The following is a 17,167-nucleotide window of genomic DNA, read 5'->3' on the forward strand; positions in this document are numbered from 1 at the left end:
GTGAGAGAGTAGGCTCCGCCTCTCCATTACACCCACCTGAACTCATGGTGAGAGAGTAGGCTCCGCCTCTCCATTACACCCACCTGAACTGATGGTGAGAAACTTTACATAATGATAGAGTGACTCGTGAAGAGTCAGAGAGAGCGAGAGAGAGAGAGAGAGCGAGAGAGAGAGTATATAAAGGACTGGAGGAGCTTTCACCTGCCCACTCGTTCTGTCTCTCTTCCTCCATCACACCTCTCTCTCTGAAGGATATTACTGCATCAATCTGTCAAACAAACAACTTAAAGGACTAAAACAGGTAGAGATGTCCCTCCATCTCTCATTGAGAGTTTTAATTTTGCTGACTTTCATTTGATGCACTTTTGCACTGTTACCCTGCTGTCCACCTGCTGTTAACCTGCTGTTAACCTGCTGTCCACCTGCTGTTAACCTGCTGTTAACCTGCTGTCCACCTGCTGTTAACCTGCTGTCCACCTGCTGTTAACCTGCTGTTAACCTGCTGTCCACCTGCTGTTAACCTGCTGTTAACCTGCTGTTAACCTGCTGTCCACCTGCTGTTAACCTGCTGTTAACCTGCTGTCCACCTGCTGTTAACCTGCTGTTAACCTGCTGTTAACCTGCTGTCCACCTGCTGTTAACCTGCTGTTAACCTGCTGTTAACCTGCTGTTAACCTGCTGTTAACCTGCTGTTAACCTGCTGTCCACCTGCTGTTAACCTGCTGTTAACCTGCTGTTAACCTGCTGTCCACCTGCTGTTAACCTGCTGTTAACCTGCTGTCCACCTGCTGTTAACCTGCTGTTAACCTGCTGTTAACCTGCTGTCCACCTGCTGTTAACCTGCTGTCCACCTGCTGTTAACCTGCTGTTAACCTACTGTTAACCTGCTGTCCACCTGCTGTTAACCTGCTGTTAACCAGCTGTTAACCTGCTGTTAACCTGCTGTCCACCTGCTGTTAACCTGCTGTTAACCTGCTGTTAACCTGCTGTCCACCTGCTGTCCACCTGCTGTTAACCTGCTGTTAACCTGATGTTAACCTGTTGTTAACCTGCTGTTAACCTGCTGTTAACCTGCTGTTAACCTGCTGTTAACCAGCTGTTAACCTGCTGTTAACCTGCTGTTAACCTGCTGTTAACCTGCTGTCCACCTGCTGTCCACCTGCTGTTAACCTACTGTTAACCTGCTGTTAACCTGCTGTCCACCTGCTGTCAACCTGCTGTTAACCTGCTGTTCACCTGCTGTTAACCTGCTGTTAACCTGCTGTTAACCTGCTGTTAACCTGCTGTTAACCTGCTGTTAACCTGCTGTTAACCTGCTGTTAACCTGCTGTCCACCTACTGTTAACCTGCTGTTAACCTGCTGTTAACCTGCTGTCCACCTGCTGTTAACCTGCTGTTAACCTGCTGTTAACCTGCTGTTAACCTGCTGTTAACCTGCTGTTAACCTGCTGTTAACCTGCTGTCCACCTGCTGTTAACCTGCTGTTAACCTGCTGTTCACCTACTGTTAACCTGCTGTTAACCTGCTGTTAACCTACTGTTAACCTGCTGTTAACCTGCTGTTAACCTGCTGTTAACCTGCTGTTAACCTGCTGTTAACCTGCTGTTAACCTGCTGTTAACCTGCTGTTAACCTGCTGTTAACCTGCTGTTAACCTACTGTTAACCTGCTGTTAACCTGCTGTTAACCTGCTGTTAACCTGCTGTTAACCTGCTGTCCACCTACTGTTAACCTGCTGTTAACCTGCTGTTAACCTGCTGTTAACCTGCTGTTAACCTGCTGTTAACCTGCTGTTCACCTGCTGTTAACCTGCTGTTAACCTGCTGTTAACCTGCTGTTAACCTGCTGTTAACCTGCTGTTAACCTGCTGTTAACCTGTTGTTAACCTGCTTCAATGTGTAGTGATTTTAATGTTATGTTGTTATTTGAATGTCAAACTAAACCATATTATATTTTGTAATGACTCTTTTTGAGTATTTCTGACAAAGGTTTTATTTGTGTATCGTGTTGAGCAGTTTGGTTTTTGGAGTTACGTAATTCTCAAATTGAACTGCTGCATGTTCTTTCAGTTACGGAACAGCGCAAGTCTCACGTGTGACATGATGTCTGTGTCTTTCTCCTGGTATTTAAAGAATGTGTTTAATGATTTTCAGATAGTGTGTGTCGACATGCTGGCTACTCTGGAGACGGTAAGAGAGGGTTTATTTTATACCTCAACAGACTGTGTTTTCTACCGTAAAAAGGGTCAGGGTGGTCTGTTTCTGTGTGTGTGGAAGCTGTGAATCCTTCTTTCACCCTTCTGCCAAACTCCCAGACTGACTGACGGACTCATAACTTCATTTGGTTGACTCCCAGACTGACTGACGGACTCATAACTTCATTTGGTTGACTCCCAGACACACAATCAATGTACTGTAGCTATGCAGCTAGAATATTTCAAAATAAGTATTTATTTTCTGTGTCTTTATATTGATGTTGCTGTGAGAGTGACCAACACTTGCATATATTTGCTAGTCAAAGCAGACAGTGGGGTTAAAGGTGTGTGTGTGTGTGTGTGCGTGTGTGTAGTCAAAGTAGCGAGCAGGCTGTTGTGCGTCTTCAGAACAACAACAAACTGTCAGTTATTAATTACACTACTAACAGATTCTGGTCCGTACACAACTATTAAATATATACTACTGTGTATTACTATACAATAACTACAGATCAGTACTAACAGAGACCAGGGCCTGCGTTTATAAAGTGCCTCAAAGGAGGACTTATCTGATATTGGCAAGGTGTCTTGTCAGTTATAGAATTCAAAAACCAGACAGTGATGTGAGGAAATATCACATTCAGATGTGATCCCCCTTCACACGTGATCCCCGTTCACACGTGATCCCCCTTCACACGTGATCCCCCTTCCGATGTGATCCCCCTTCAGATGTGATCCCCCTTCCGATGTGATCCCCCTTCACACGTGATCCCCCTTCCGATGTGATCCCCCTTCACACGTGATCCCCCTTCCGATGTGATCCCCCTTCACACGTGATCCCCCTTCCGATGTGATCCCCGTTCACACGTGATCCCCCTTCACACGTGATCCCCGTTCTGATGTGATCCCCTTTCACAGGTGATCCCCCTTCCGACGTGATCCCCCTTCCGACGTGATCCCCCTTCCGATGTGATCCCCGTTCACGTGATCCCCCTTCCGTGATCCCCCTTCACACGTGATCCCCCTTCCGATGTGATCCCCGTTCAGATGTGATCCCCCTTCACACGTGATCCCCCTTCCGATGTGATCCCCGTTCAGATGTGATCCCCGTTCACACGTGATCCCCCTTCCGATGTGATCCCCTTTCACACGTGATCCCTGTTTAGATGTGATCCCCGTTTAGATGTGATCCCCGTTTAGATGTGATCCCTGTTCAGATGTGATCCCCGTTTAGATGTGATCCCTGTTCAGATGTGATCCCCGTTTAGATGTGATCCCTGTTCAGATGTGATCCCCGTTCAGATGAAATGTGATCCCCGTTCAGATGTGATCCCCGTTCCGATGTGATCCCCGTTCAGATGTGATCCCCATTCAGATGTGATCCCTGTTCAGATGTGATCCCTGTTCAGATGTGATCCCCGTTTAGATGTGATCCCCATTCAGATGTGATCCCGTTTAGATGTGATCCCCGTTTAGATGTGATCCCTGTTTAGATGTGATCCCCGTTCAGATGAAATGTGATCCCCGTTCAGATGTGATCACCGTTCCGATGTGATCCCCGTTCAGATGTGATCCCCATTCAGATGTGATCCCTGTTCAGATGTGATCCCTGTTCAGATGTGATCCCCGTTTAGATGTGATCCCCATTCAGATGTGATCCCTGTTCAGATGTGATCCCCGTTTAGATGTGATCCCCGTTTAGATGTGATCCCCATTCAGATGTGATCCCCGTTTAGATGTGATCCCCGTTTAGATGTGATCCCCATTCAGATGTGATCCCCGTTCAGATGTGATCCCCGTTCAGATGTGATCCCCATTCAGATGTGATCCCCATTCAGATGTGATCCCCATTCAGATGTGATCACCCTTCTTCATTTTTGTGGGATTCCAGATGTCATTAGAAGATGTTGATGGCAGTGATTTGTTACATTCATTGTTACAGTCCATGTTGTAGTTCATGTTATAGTCCATGTTATAGTCCATGTTATAGTCCATGTTATAGTCCATGTTATAGTCCATGTTATAGTCCATGTTATAGTCCATGTTACAGTCCATGTTACAGTCCATGTTACAGTCCATGTTGTAGTCCTTGTTATAGTCCATGTTACAGTCCATGTTATAGTCCATGTTATAGTCCATGTTACAGTCCATGTTACAGTCCATGTTGTAGTCCTTGTTATAGTCCATGTTACAGTCCATGTTATAGTCCATGTTATAGTCCATGTTACAGTCCATGTTACAGTCCATGTTGTAGTCCTTGTTATAGTCCATGTTATAGTCCATGTTATAGTCCATGTTATAGTCCATGTTGTAGTTCATGTTATAGTTCATGTTATAGTCCATGTTATAGTCCATGTTATAGTCCATGTTGTAGTTCATGTTATAGTTCATGTTATAGTCCATGTTGTAGTTCATGTTATAGTCCATGTTGTAGTCATTGTTACAGTCCATGTTGTAGTTCATGTTATAGTCCATGTTATAGTCCATGTTATAGTCCATGTTATAGTCCATGTTATAGTCCATGTTATAGTCCATGTTATAGTCCATGTTATAGTCCATGTTATAGTCCATGTTATAGTCCATGTTATAGTCCATGTTGTAGTCCTTGTTATAGTCCATGTTGTAGTCCTTGTTATAGTCCATGTTGTAGTTCATGTTATAGTCCATGTTATAGTCCATGTTGTAGTTCATGTTATAGTTCATGTTATAGTCCATGTTATAGTCCATGTTATAGTCCATGTTGTAGTTCATGTTATAGTTCATGTTATAGTCCATGTTGTAGTTCATGTTATAGTCCATGTTATAGTCCATGCTACATTTTTTGTTATAGTCATTGTTATAGTCATTGTTACAGTCCATGTGAGTCCCAGTCCTTGCTGCATTCATTGCTACAGTCCATGTGACAGTCCCAGTCCTTGCTACATTCATTGTTATAGTCCATGTTATAGTCATTAATACAGTCCTTGTTACAGTCCCAGTCCTTGTTACAGTCCTCTAAGTTATATTCCAGTCCTTGCTACAGTCCATGTGACAGTCCTTGTTACAGTCCCAGTCCTTGTTACAGTCCTCTAAGTTATATTCCAGTCCTTGCTACAGTCCATGTGACAGTCCTTGTTATAGTACTCTAAGTTATATTCCAGTGATTTTGTGCTTAGTATGTTTGAGCTTGAAGGTGTTTATATATACTCAGTTTATAACATATTAGGGTTAGGGTGAGGGTTAGGGTGAGGGTTAGGGTGAGGGTTAGGGTGACGGTGAGGGTGAGGGTTAGGGTGAGGGTTAGGGTGAGGTTTAGGGTGAAGGTGAGGGTTAGGGTGAGGGTTGGGGTGAGGGTGAGGGTTAGGGTGAGGGTTGGGGTGAGGGTGAGGGTTAGGGTGAGGGTTGGGGTGAGGGTGAGGGTGAGGGTTAGGGTAAGGGTTAGGGTGAGGGTTGGGGTGAGGGTGAGGGTTAGAAACATTAGGACATCGACTGACCAGGTGAATCCAGGTTAGGGTGAGGGTTGGGGTGAGGGTGAGGGGTGAGGGTTAGGGTGAGGGTTAGGGTGAGGGTGAGGGTGAGGTTAGGGTGAGGGTGAGGGTGAGGGTTAGGGTGAGGGTTAGGGTGAGGGTTGGGGTGAGGGTTAGGGTTAGGGTTAGAAACATTAGGACATGGACTGACCAGGTGAATCCAGGTGAGGGTGAGGGTTAGGGTTAGGGGGTGAGGGTGAGGGTGAGGGTTAGGGTTAGGGGTTAGAAACATTAGGACATGGACTGACCAGGTGAATCCAGGTGAGGGTTAGGGTGAGGGTTAGGGTTAGAAACATTAGGACATGGACTGACCAGGTGAATCCAGGTGAGGGTTAGGGTTAGGGTTAGGGTTAGAAACATTAGGACATGGACTGACCAGGTGAATCCAGGTTAGGGTTAGGGTGAGGGTTAGGGTGAGGGTTAGGGTTAGGGTTAGAAACATTAGGACATGGACTGACCAGGTGAATCCAGGTGAGGGTTAGGGTGAGGGTTAGAAACATTAGGACATCAAATGACCAGGTGAATCCAGGTGAGGGTTAGGGTTAGGATTAGGGTTAGAAACATTAGGACATGGACTGACCAGGTGAATCCAGGTGAAAGCTTTCATCTCTTATTGATGTCACTTATTAAATCCACTTCAATCAGTGTAGATGAAGGGGAGGAGACATGTAGATGAAGGGGAGGAGACAGGTTGAAGAAGAAGGGGAGGAGACATGTAGATGAAGGGGAGGAGACAGGTTGAAGAAGAAGGGGAGGAGACATGTAGATGAAGGGGAGGAGACAGGTTGAAGAAGAAGGGGAGGAGACATGTAGATGAAGGGGAGGAGACAGGTTGAAGAAGAAGGGGAGGAGACATGTAGATGAAGGGGAGGAGACAGGTTGAAGAAGAAGGGGAGGAGACATGTAGATGAAGGGGAGGAGACATGTTGAAGAAGGATTATTAAGAATTGAGAGAATTGAGACATGGATTGTGTATGTGTGCCATTCAGAGGGTGAATGGGAAAGACAAAATATTTCAGTTCCTTTGAATGGGGTACGGTAGTAGGTGCCCAGGGGCACTGGTTTGAGTCTGTCAAGAACTGCAGCTCTGGTGGGTTTTTCACACTCAACAGCTTCATGTATGTACCTAGAATGGTACACCACCCAAAGGACATCCAGCCAATTTGACACAACTGTGGGAAGCATTGGAGTCACCTTGAATGCTTTCGACACCTTGTAGAGTCCATGACCCGACGAATTGAGGCTGTTCTGAGGGCAAAAGGGGGTGCAACTCAATATTATATATATATATATATAGACAGTATATACACAGTACGTATACACTGACCGCGCTGTCTCCTCTAGATGGGTTATATCCCAGGCTGGCCCGGTCCTACCCAGACCCCGGTAGAGGTGGACCTGGACGTCATAGAGGAATATCTACAGGAACACTCCCTGGACGTCCAACACACGCCTCCTACGCCTCCTGCCACGCCCGCTCAGCAAACACACACACACTCACACCAACACCAGGAGACCAGCGTCATAGGTGAGCGTGTGTGTGTTTATTGATTGATTGAGTGGTCGATTGATTTATACATTTGTTTATTCTCTTATTGATTGATTAATAAACTGATTGATTGGTTGATTACCTGATTGATTGGTTGATTGGTTGACTACCTGATTGCCTGATTAGTTGATTACCTGATTGCCTGATTGATTGGTTGATTGCCTGATTGATTGGTTGTTTGGTTGATTGATTGGTTGTTTGGTTGATTAACTGATTGCCTGATTGGTTGGTTGATTGCCTGATTGATTGGTTGATTGCCTGATTGATTGGTTGATTGCCTGATTGATTGGTTGTTTGGTTGATTGCCTGATTGATTGGTTGTTTGGTTGATTACCTGATTGCCTGATTGACTGATTGATTGGTTGATTACCTGATTGCCTGATTGATTGGTTGATTACCTGATTGATTGGTTGATTGGTTGATTACCTGATTACCTGATTGCCTGATTGATTGGTTGATTACCTGATTGCCTGATTGATTACCTGATTGCCTGATTGATTACCTGATTGCCTGATTGATTACCTGATTGCCTGATTGATTACCTGATTGCCTGATTGATTACCTGATTGCCTGATTGATTGGTTGATTACCTGATTGCCTGATTGATTGGTTGATTACCTGATTGATTGGTTGATTACCTGATTGCCTGATTGATTACCTGATTGCCTGATTGATTACCTGATTGCCTGATTGATTACCTGATTGCCTGATTGCCTGATTGATTACCTGATTGCCTGATTGATTGGTTGATTGGTTGATTACCTGATTGCCTGATTGATTGGTTGATTGCTTGATTGATTACCTGATTGCCTGATTGATTGGTTGATTACCTGATTGCCTGATTGATTACCTGATTGCCTGATTGATTACCTGATTGCCTGATTGATTACCTGATTGCCTGATTGATTACCTGATTGCCTGATTGCCTGATTGATTACCTGATTGCCTGATTGATTGGTTGATTGGTTGATTACCTGATTACCTGATTACCTGATTGCCTGATTGATTACCTGATTGCCTGATTGATTACCTGATTGCCTGATTGATTAACTGATTGCCTGATTGATTGGTTGATTACCTGATTGATTGGTTGATTACCTGATTGCGTGATTACCTGATTGCCTGATTACCTGATTGCCTGATTGATTACCTGATTGATTGATTTATTACCTGATTGCCTGATTGATTACCTGATTGCCTGATTGATTACCTGATTGATTGATTGATTGATTACCTGATTGATTGATTGATTGACTGATTGATTACCGGATTGCCTGATTGATTGCCTGATTGATTGATTGATTACCTGATTGATTGATTGATTGATTACCTGATTGCCTGATTGATTACCTGATTGCCTGATTGATTACCTGATTGATTGATTGATTGATTACCTGATTGATTGATTGATTGCCTGATTGATTACCTGATTGCCTGATTGATTGCCTGATTGATTGATTGATTGATTGATTACCTGATTGCCTGATTGATTGATTACCTGATTGATTGATTGATTGATTGATTGATTGATTGATTACCTGATTGATTGATTTGATTACCTGATTGATTGATTGATTGATTACCTGATTGATTGATTGATTGATTTGATTGATTACCTGATTGATTGATTGATTACCTGATTGCCTGATTGATTACCTGATTGATTGATTGATTGATTACCTGATTGCCTGATTGATTGATTGATTACCTGATTACCTGATTGATTACCTGATTGCCTGATTGATTACCTGATTGATTGATTGATTACCTGATTGATTGATTGATTGCCTGATTGATTACCTGATTGCCTGATTGATTACCTGATTGCCTGATTGATTGATTGATTACCTGATTGATTGATTGCCTGATTGATTGATTACCTGATTGATTACCTGATTGATTGCCTGATTGATTGCCTGATTGATTGCCTGATTGATTGATTGATTACCTGATTGATTGATTGATTGATTGCCTGATTGATTGGTTGATTGCCTGATTGATTACCTGATTACCTGATTACCTGATTGATTACCTGATTACTTGATTACCTGATTGATTACCTGATTACCTGATTGATTCATTTGTTGACCTATTGATATATTGTCTCCTCAGAGAACAGCTGGTCTGGTCAGTATGCCTACCAGTGGCATTATGACTATACTTCTCTTAATAAGGAATATGAAAAACAGGCTCCGCCCACAGAATGGCCTCGTCTTCATGGCAACCACTGGGTGAGTACAATGAACACACCCTCTCACACAACATGCATACTGTAAGGGCCGTAATGCAGAAGTCTTCACAATATTATTATTTATGTATATTTGCACATTTGTATAATGTTAATATTTAGGCCATTCCACTATAGACATTTGTATAATGTTAATATTTAAGCCATTCCACTATAGACATTTGTATAATGTTAATATTTAAGCCATTCCACTATAGACATTTGTATAATGTTAATATTTAGGCCATTCCACAATAGACATTTGTATAATGTTAATATTTAGGCCATTCCACAATAGACATTTGTATAATGTTAATATTTAGGCCATTCCACTATAGACATTTGTATAATGTTAATATTTAGGCCATTCCACTATAGACATTTGTATAATGTTAATATTTGGGCATTCCACTAGGAGAATTTGTCATGTTAATATTTCATTCCATTTAGACATTTGTATAAAAATGCCATTCACTATAGACATTTGTATAGGAAAAGGTCAAGTTTACGGAGAAGGTTTTGAATGGTTTTCATTGGGCAGATTCACTGACTTTTAACATTGACTCCTGTATGGTGACTACGGAGAGGTTTTGAATGGTTTTATTGGTACACAATTCAACAGGGCTAACTGACACTGTTGACTACTGACATGGCTGCTCTACTACACAATACAACAGGGCGTTTACTACACACCTACAACACTCAACAGGGCTACTACACGTTTACTACACACCTACAACACTCAACATGACTACTGAGATGGCTGCTCTACTACACAATACAACAGGGCTACTACACGTTTACTACACACCTACAACACTCAACAGGGCTACTGAGATGGCTGCTCTACTACACAATACAACAGGGCTACTACACGTTTACTACACACCTACAACACTCAACAGGGCTACTACACGTTTACTACACACCTACAACACTCAACAGGGCTACTACACGTTTACTACACACCTACAACCCTCAACAGGGCTACTGAGATGGCTGCTCTACTACACAATACAACAGGGCTACTACACGTTTACTACACACCTACAACACACAACAGGGCTACTACACGTTTACTACACACCTACAACCCTCAACATGACTACTGAGATGGCTGCTCTACTACACAATACAACATGACTACTACACGTTTACTACACACCTACAACACTCAACATGACTACTGAGATGGCTGCTCTACTACACAATACAACAGGGCTACTACACATTTACTACACACCTACAACACTCAACATGACTACTGAGAAGGCTGCTCTACTACACAATACAACAGGGCTACTACACGTTTACTACACACCTACAACACTCAACATGACTACTGAGATGGCTGCTCTACTACACAATACAACATGACTACTACACGTTTACTACACACCTACAACCCTCAACATGACTACTGAGATGGCTGCTCTACTACCCAATACAACAGGGCTACTACACATTTACTACACACCTACAACACTCAACATGACTACTGAGATGGCTGCTCTACTACACAATACAACAGGGCTACTACACGTTTACTACACACCTACAACACTCAACATGACTACTGAGATGGCTGCTCTACTACACAATACAACAGGGCTACTACACGTTTACTACACACCTACAACACTCAACTGAGAGGGCTACAATACAACAGGGTTTACTACACACCTACAACACTCAACATGACTACTGAGATGGCTGCTCTACTACACAATACAACAGGGCTACTACACGTTTACTACACACCTACAACACTCAACAGGGCTACTACACGTTTACTACACACCTACAACACTCAACATGATTACTGAGATGGCTGCTCTACTACACAATACAACAGGGCTACTACACGTTTACTACACACCTACAACACTCAACAGGGCTACTACATGTTTACTACACACCTACAACACTCAACAGGGCTACTACTCGTTTACTACACACCTACAACACTCAACAGGGCTACTACACGTTTACTACACACCTACAACCCTCAACATGACTACTGAGAAGGCTGCTCTACTACACAATACAACAGGGCTACTACACGTTTACTACACACCTACAACACTCAACATGACTACTGAGATGGCTGCTCTACTACACAATACAACATGACTACTACACGTTTACTACACACCTACAACCCTCAACATGACTACTGAGATGGCTGCTCTACTACACAATACAACAGGGCTACTACACGTTTACTACACACCTACAACTCTCAACAGGGCTACTACACGTTTACTACACACCTACAACACTCAACATGACTACTGAGATGGCTGCTCTACTACACAATACAACAGGGCTACTACACGTTTACTACACACCTACAACACTCAACATGACTACTGAGATGGCTGCTCTACTACACAATACAACAGGGCTACTACACGTTTACTACACACCTACAACACTCAACAGGGCTACTACACGTTTACTACACACCTACAACACTCAACATGACTACTGAGATGGCTGCTCTACTACACAATACAACAGGGCTACTACACGTTTACTACACACCTACAACACTCAACAGGGCTACTACACGTTTACTACACACCTACAACACTCAACATGATTACTGAGATGGCTGCTCTACTACACAATACAACAGGGCTACTACACGTTTACTACACACCTACAACACTCAACAGGGCTACTACACGTTTACTACACACCTACAACACTCAACAGGGCTACTACACGTTTACTACACACCTACAACACTCAACAGGGCTACTACACGTTTACTACACACCTACAACACTCAACAGGGCTACTACACGTTTACTACACACCTACAACACTCAACAGGGCTACTACACGTTTACTACACACCTACAACACTCAACAGGGCTACTACACGTTTACTACACACCTACAACACTCAACAGGGCTACTACACGTTTACTACACACCTACAACACTCAACAGGGCTACTACACGTTTACTACACACCTACAACACTCAACAGGGCTACTACACGTTTACTACACACCTACAACACTCAACAGGGCTACTACACATTTACTACACACCTACTACACCGTACTACACATTAATAAGGAAAGATATTGAATGTAATAATGTAAGTCAGACTGACATTTAAACTGTCTGACTGAGGGGATGCGTGTTTCAGGATTCCAGTGAGACAACTCCCTGCAGTGAGTCTGACTCCTCCAGCTCCCTCTGTCTAGACTACCCTCCATCCTCTCCCTCCGACGCTCTCTCCTGCCCCCCTGCTGAGAGGAGAGGCAGGAAGACGAGCGAAATACTGCCCCTCACATCACACTCAGGTAACAACACCACACACACCCACACCACTACATACACCCACACCACTACATACACCCACACCACTACATACACCCACACCACTACATACACCCACACCACTACATACACCCACACCACCACACACCCACACCACTACATACACCCACACACACACCCACACCACTACATACACCCACACCACTACACACACCCACACCACTACACACACCCAGACCGCGACAAACACCCACACCACTACACCCACACCACTACACACACCCACACTACTACCCACTACCTCACCACTACACACTACCACACCATTACATACACCCACGCCACTAAATACACCCACACCACTACACACTATCACACCACTACACACTACCACACCACTACACACTACCACACCACTACACACTACCACACCACGACACACCGGCAAACACATACCCACACCACTACACACTACCACACCACTACACACTACCACACCACTACACACTAACCACACCACTACACACCACCCACACCACTACACACTAACCACACCACTACACACCACTACAAACTACCACACCACTACACACCGGCAAACACCTACGCACACCACTACACACACCACCACACACTACCACACCACTACACACTAACCACACCACTACACACTAACCACACCACTACACACCACCCACACCACTACACACCACCCACACCACTACACACCACCCACACCATTACACCACCACACACGACCACACCACTACACCACTACACACCGGCAAACACCTACCCACACCACTACACGCGACCACACTACTACACGCGACCACACCACTACACACTACCACTACACAAGACTCACACCATTACACACACCCATACCACTACACAATACCACACAACTACACACTACCACTACACACACCCACAAACACACACACACCCCCACAACACTACACACACCCACAACACTACACACTACAACACCACTACAACAGCACTACACACTACCACACCACTACACTACACCCCGGCAAACACATACCCACACCACTACACCCGGCAAACACCTACCCACACCACTACACACACCCACACCAATACATACACCCACACGACTACACACCCACGCCACTACACACTACCACTACACAACGACAAACACACAGCCACACCACTACACACTACCTCACCACTACACACTACCTCACCACTACACGCTACCACACCATTACACACACCCACGCCACTACACACCACCACAAACACACACCACTACACACTACCACACCACTACACGCTACCACACCATTACATACACCCACGCCACTAAATACACCCACACCACTACACACTATCACACCACTACACACTACCACACCACTACACACTACCACACCACTACATACACCACTACACACACTATCACACCACTACACACTACCACACCACTACACACTACCACACCACTACATACACCACTACACACACTATCACACCACTACACACTACCACACCACTACACTACACCCCGGCAAACACATACCCACACCACTACACACACCCACACCACCACACACTACCACACCACTACAAACTACCACACCACTACACCACCACACACGACCACACCACTACACCACTACACACGACCACACCACTACACCACTACCCACACCATTACACACTACCCACACCATTACACACACCCACACCACTACACGCGACCACACCACTACACGCGACCACACCACTACACACTACCCACACCATTACACACACCCATACCACTACACACTACCACACCATTACACACCGGCAAACACCTACCCACACCACTACACACACCCATACCACACCACTACACACTACCACTACACACACCCACAAACACACACACACCCCCACAACACTACACACACCCACAACACTACACACTACAACACCACTACAACAGCACTACACACTACCACACCACTACACACTACCACAAACATACACCCACACCACTACACACTATCACACCACTACACCCCGGCAAACACCTACCCACACCACTACACACACCCACACCAATACACAGTACCCACACCATTACACACACCCACACCACTACATACACCCACACCAACACACTACCACACCACTACACACTATCACACCACTACACACACCCACACCACTACACACTACCCACACCATTACACACTACCCACACCATTACACACACCCACACCAACACACTACCACACCACTACACACTACCACACCACACACCAGTACACGCTACCACACAATTACACTATACCACACCACTACACACACCCACACCACTACACACTACCACACAACTACACGCTACCACACCACTACACAATACCACACACCCACACCACTACACACTACCACACAACTGCACACTACCACACAACTACACGCAACCACACCACTACACACTACCACACACACCCACCCCACTACACACTACCACAAACACACACCACTACACACTATCCCACCACTACACGCTACCACACCACTACACACCGGCAAACACCTACCCACACCACTACACACACCAAAACCACTACACATTACCACAAGTTACACTATACCACACCACTACACACTACCACTACACACGACCACACAACTACCACACTACTACACACTACCACACACACCCACACCACTACACACTACCACACAACTACACACTGCCTCACCACTACACACCACTACACACACCCACACCACTACACACACCAACACCACTACACACACTGACACCACAGCACACGCTGACACCACAACACAGCACACGCTGACACCACTACATACTGACACCACAGCACACGCTGACACCACTACATACTGACACCACAGCACACGCTGACACCACTACATACTGACACCACAGCACACGCTGACAACACAGCACACGCTGACACCACTACATCACAGCCTTACTCACCAGTGACCCCTGTCTCACTCTTCTATCAGACCCACGTCCCATCCAGCCACCCACACTACCTCACCACTACACACTACCACACACACCCACAACACTACACACTACCACACACACACCACCAACCTTAATAACGAATAAACACGAATAAATAACAATATACTTACTTCCTGTATCCCCCCCCCCTTTTGCCCCGACAGGAAAGAAGAAGGAACGTCTGTTCCACTTTCTGTTTGAGATGCTACAGACCCCCTCCATGCGGAGCTGCATCTGGTGGGTACAGTCCTGCTCCGGCACCTTCCAGTTCTCCTCCCAGAACAAGGAGCGTCTGGCCCAGCTGTGGGGCCGAAGGAAGGGAAATCGCAAGACCATGACATACCAGAAGATGGCTCGAGCACTCAGAAACTACAGCAGAACAGGAGAGATCTGTAAGGTGAAGAGGAAGCTCACGTACCAGTTTAGTGAGGGAACACTGAGGGGGCTGCAGGGAGCGTGTTAGGGAGAGGGAGAAGGAGGAACATATGCTAGCACAGTTACCTGGCAGGGCACAAAGATAAATACTGAGTATTTGTAGGATGAGGAAGTAGAAGAAGAGGAGCAAGAGGAAGAGGAGGAGGAGCAGGGGGAGGAGGAAGAGGAGGAGAAGAAGGAAGAGTATGAAGAGGGGGAGGAGGAAAAAGAGCAGGAGGAGGAAGAGGAACAACATCACCCTAACCCCCAACCCTTCTGTCTTCAACAGGTAGACACCATGTAGACGGGGTCTTCAATATGTAGAAGCTAGGGAAAGGGCCTTCAACATGTAGAAGCTAGGGAAAGGGCCTTCAACATGTAGAAGCTAGGGAAAGGGTCTTCAACATGTAGAAGCTAGGGAAAGGGTCTTCAACATGTAGAGACTAGGGAAAGGGTCTTCAACATGTAGAAGCTAGGGGAAAGGGCCTTCAACATGTAGAAGCTAGGGAAAGGGCCTTCAACATGTAGAAGCTAGGGAAAGGGTCTTCAACATGTAGAAGCTAGGGAAAGGGTCTTCAACATGTAGAAGCTAGGGCCTTCAAAAGGGTCTTCAACATGTAGAAGCTAGGGAAAGGGTCTTCAACATGTAGAAGCTAGGAAGGGTCTTCTAGGGAAAGGGTCTTCAACATGTAGAAGCTAGGGAAAGGGTCTTCAACATGTAGAAGCTAGGGAAAGGGTCTTCAACATGTAGAAGCTAGGGAAAGGGCCTTCAACATGTAGAAGCTAGGGAAGGGTCTTCAACATGTAGAAGCTAGGGAAAGGGTCTTCAACATGTAGAAGCTAGGGAAAGGGCCTTCAACATGTAGAAGCTAGGGAAAGGGTCTTCAACATGTAGAAGCTAGGGAAAGGGTCTTCAACATGTAGAAGCTAGGAAAGGACCTTCAACATGTAGAAGCTAGGGAAAG

The 17,167-nt window shown here is 45.2% G+C and overlaps 1 protein-coding gene and 1 long non-coding RNA gene across 3 annotated transcripts; one reads left to right on the forward strand and one right to left on the reverse strand.

Annotated features, from left to right (window-relative positions):
* The first annotated feature begins 217 nt into the window (after positions 1 to 217).
* Positions 218 to 16,647, forward strand: LOC127923523 (transcription factor Spi-B-like). Its single transcript, XM_052507575.1, has 6 exons — positions 218 to 301; positions 2,153 to 2,188; positions 7,044 to 7,227; positions 9,361 to 9,479; positions 12,642 to 12,798; positions 15,953 to 16,647. Exons 2-6 carry the CDS (start codon positions 2,168 to 2,170, stop codon positions 16,249 to 16,251), a joined length of 780 nt encoding a protein of 259 aa, XP_052363535.1. The 5' UTR covers positions 218 to 301; positions 2,153 to 2,167; the 3' UTR covers positions 16,252 to 16,647.
* Positions 10,187 to 12,647, reverse strand: LOC127923526 (uncharacterized). 2 transcript variants are annotated; one of them, XR_008114613.1, is made up of 4 exons: positions 12,141 to 12,647; positions 11,827 to 12,062; positions 11,159 to 11,276; positions 10,187 to 10,404 (listed from the first exon to the last, which is right to left on the reverse strand). It is a non-coding gene; the product is annotated as an uncharacterized LOC127923526 (long non-coding RNA). The 2 variants fall into 2 exon arrangements; XR_008114612.1 differs by having other exon boundaries at positions 11,749 to 12,062.
* Positions 16,648 to 17,167: the final 520 nt, after the last annotated feature.

This window comes from Oncorhynchus keta, unplaced genomic scaffold (genome assembly GCF_023373465.1).
Source record: "Oncorhynchus keta strain PuntledgeMale-10-30-2019 unplaced genomic scaffold, Oket_V2 Un_contig_2998_pilon_pilon, whole genome shotgun sequence".
NCBI lineage: Eukaryota > Metazoa > Chordata > Actinopteri > Salmoniformes > Salmonidae > Oncorhynchus > Oncorhynchus keta.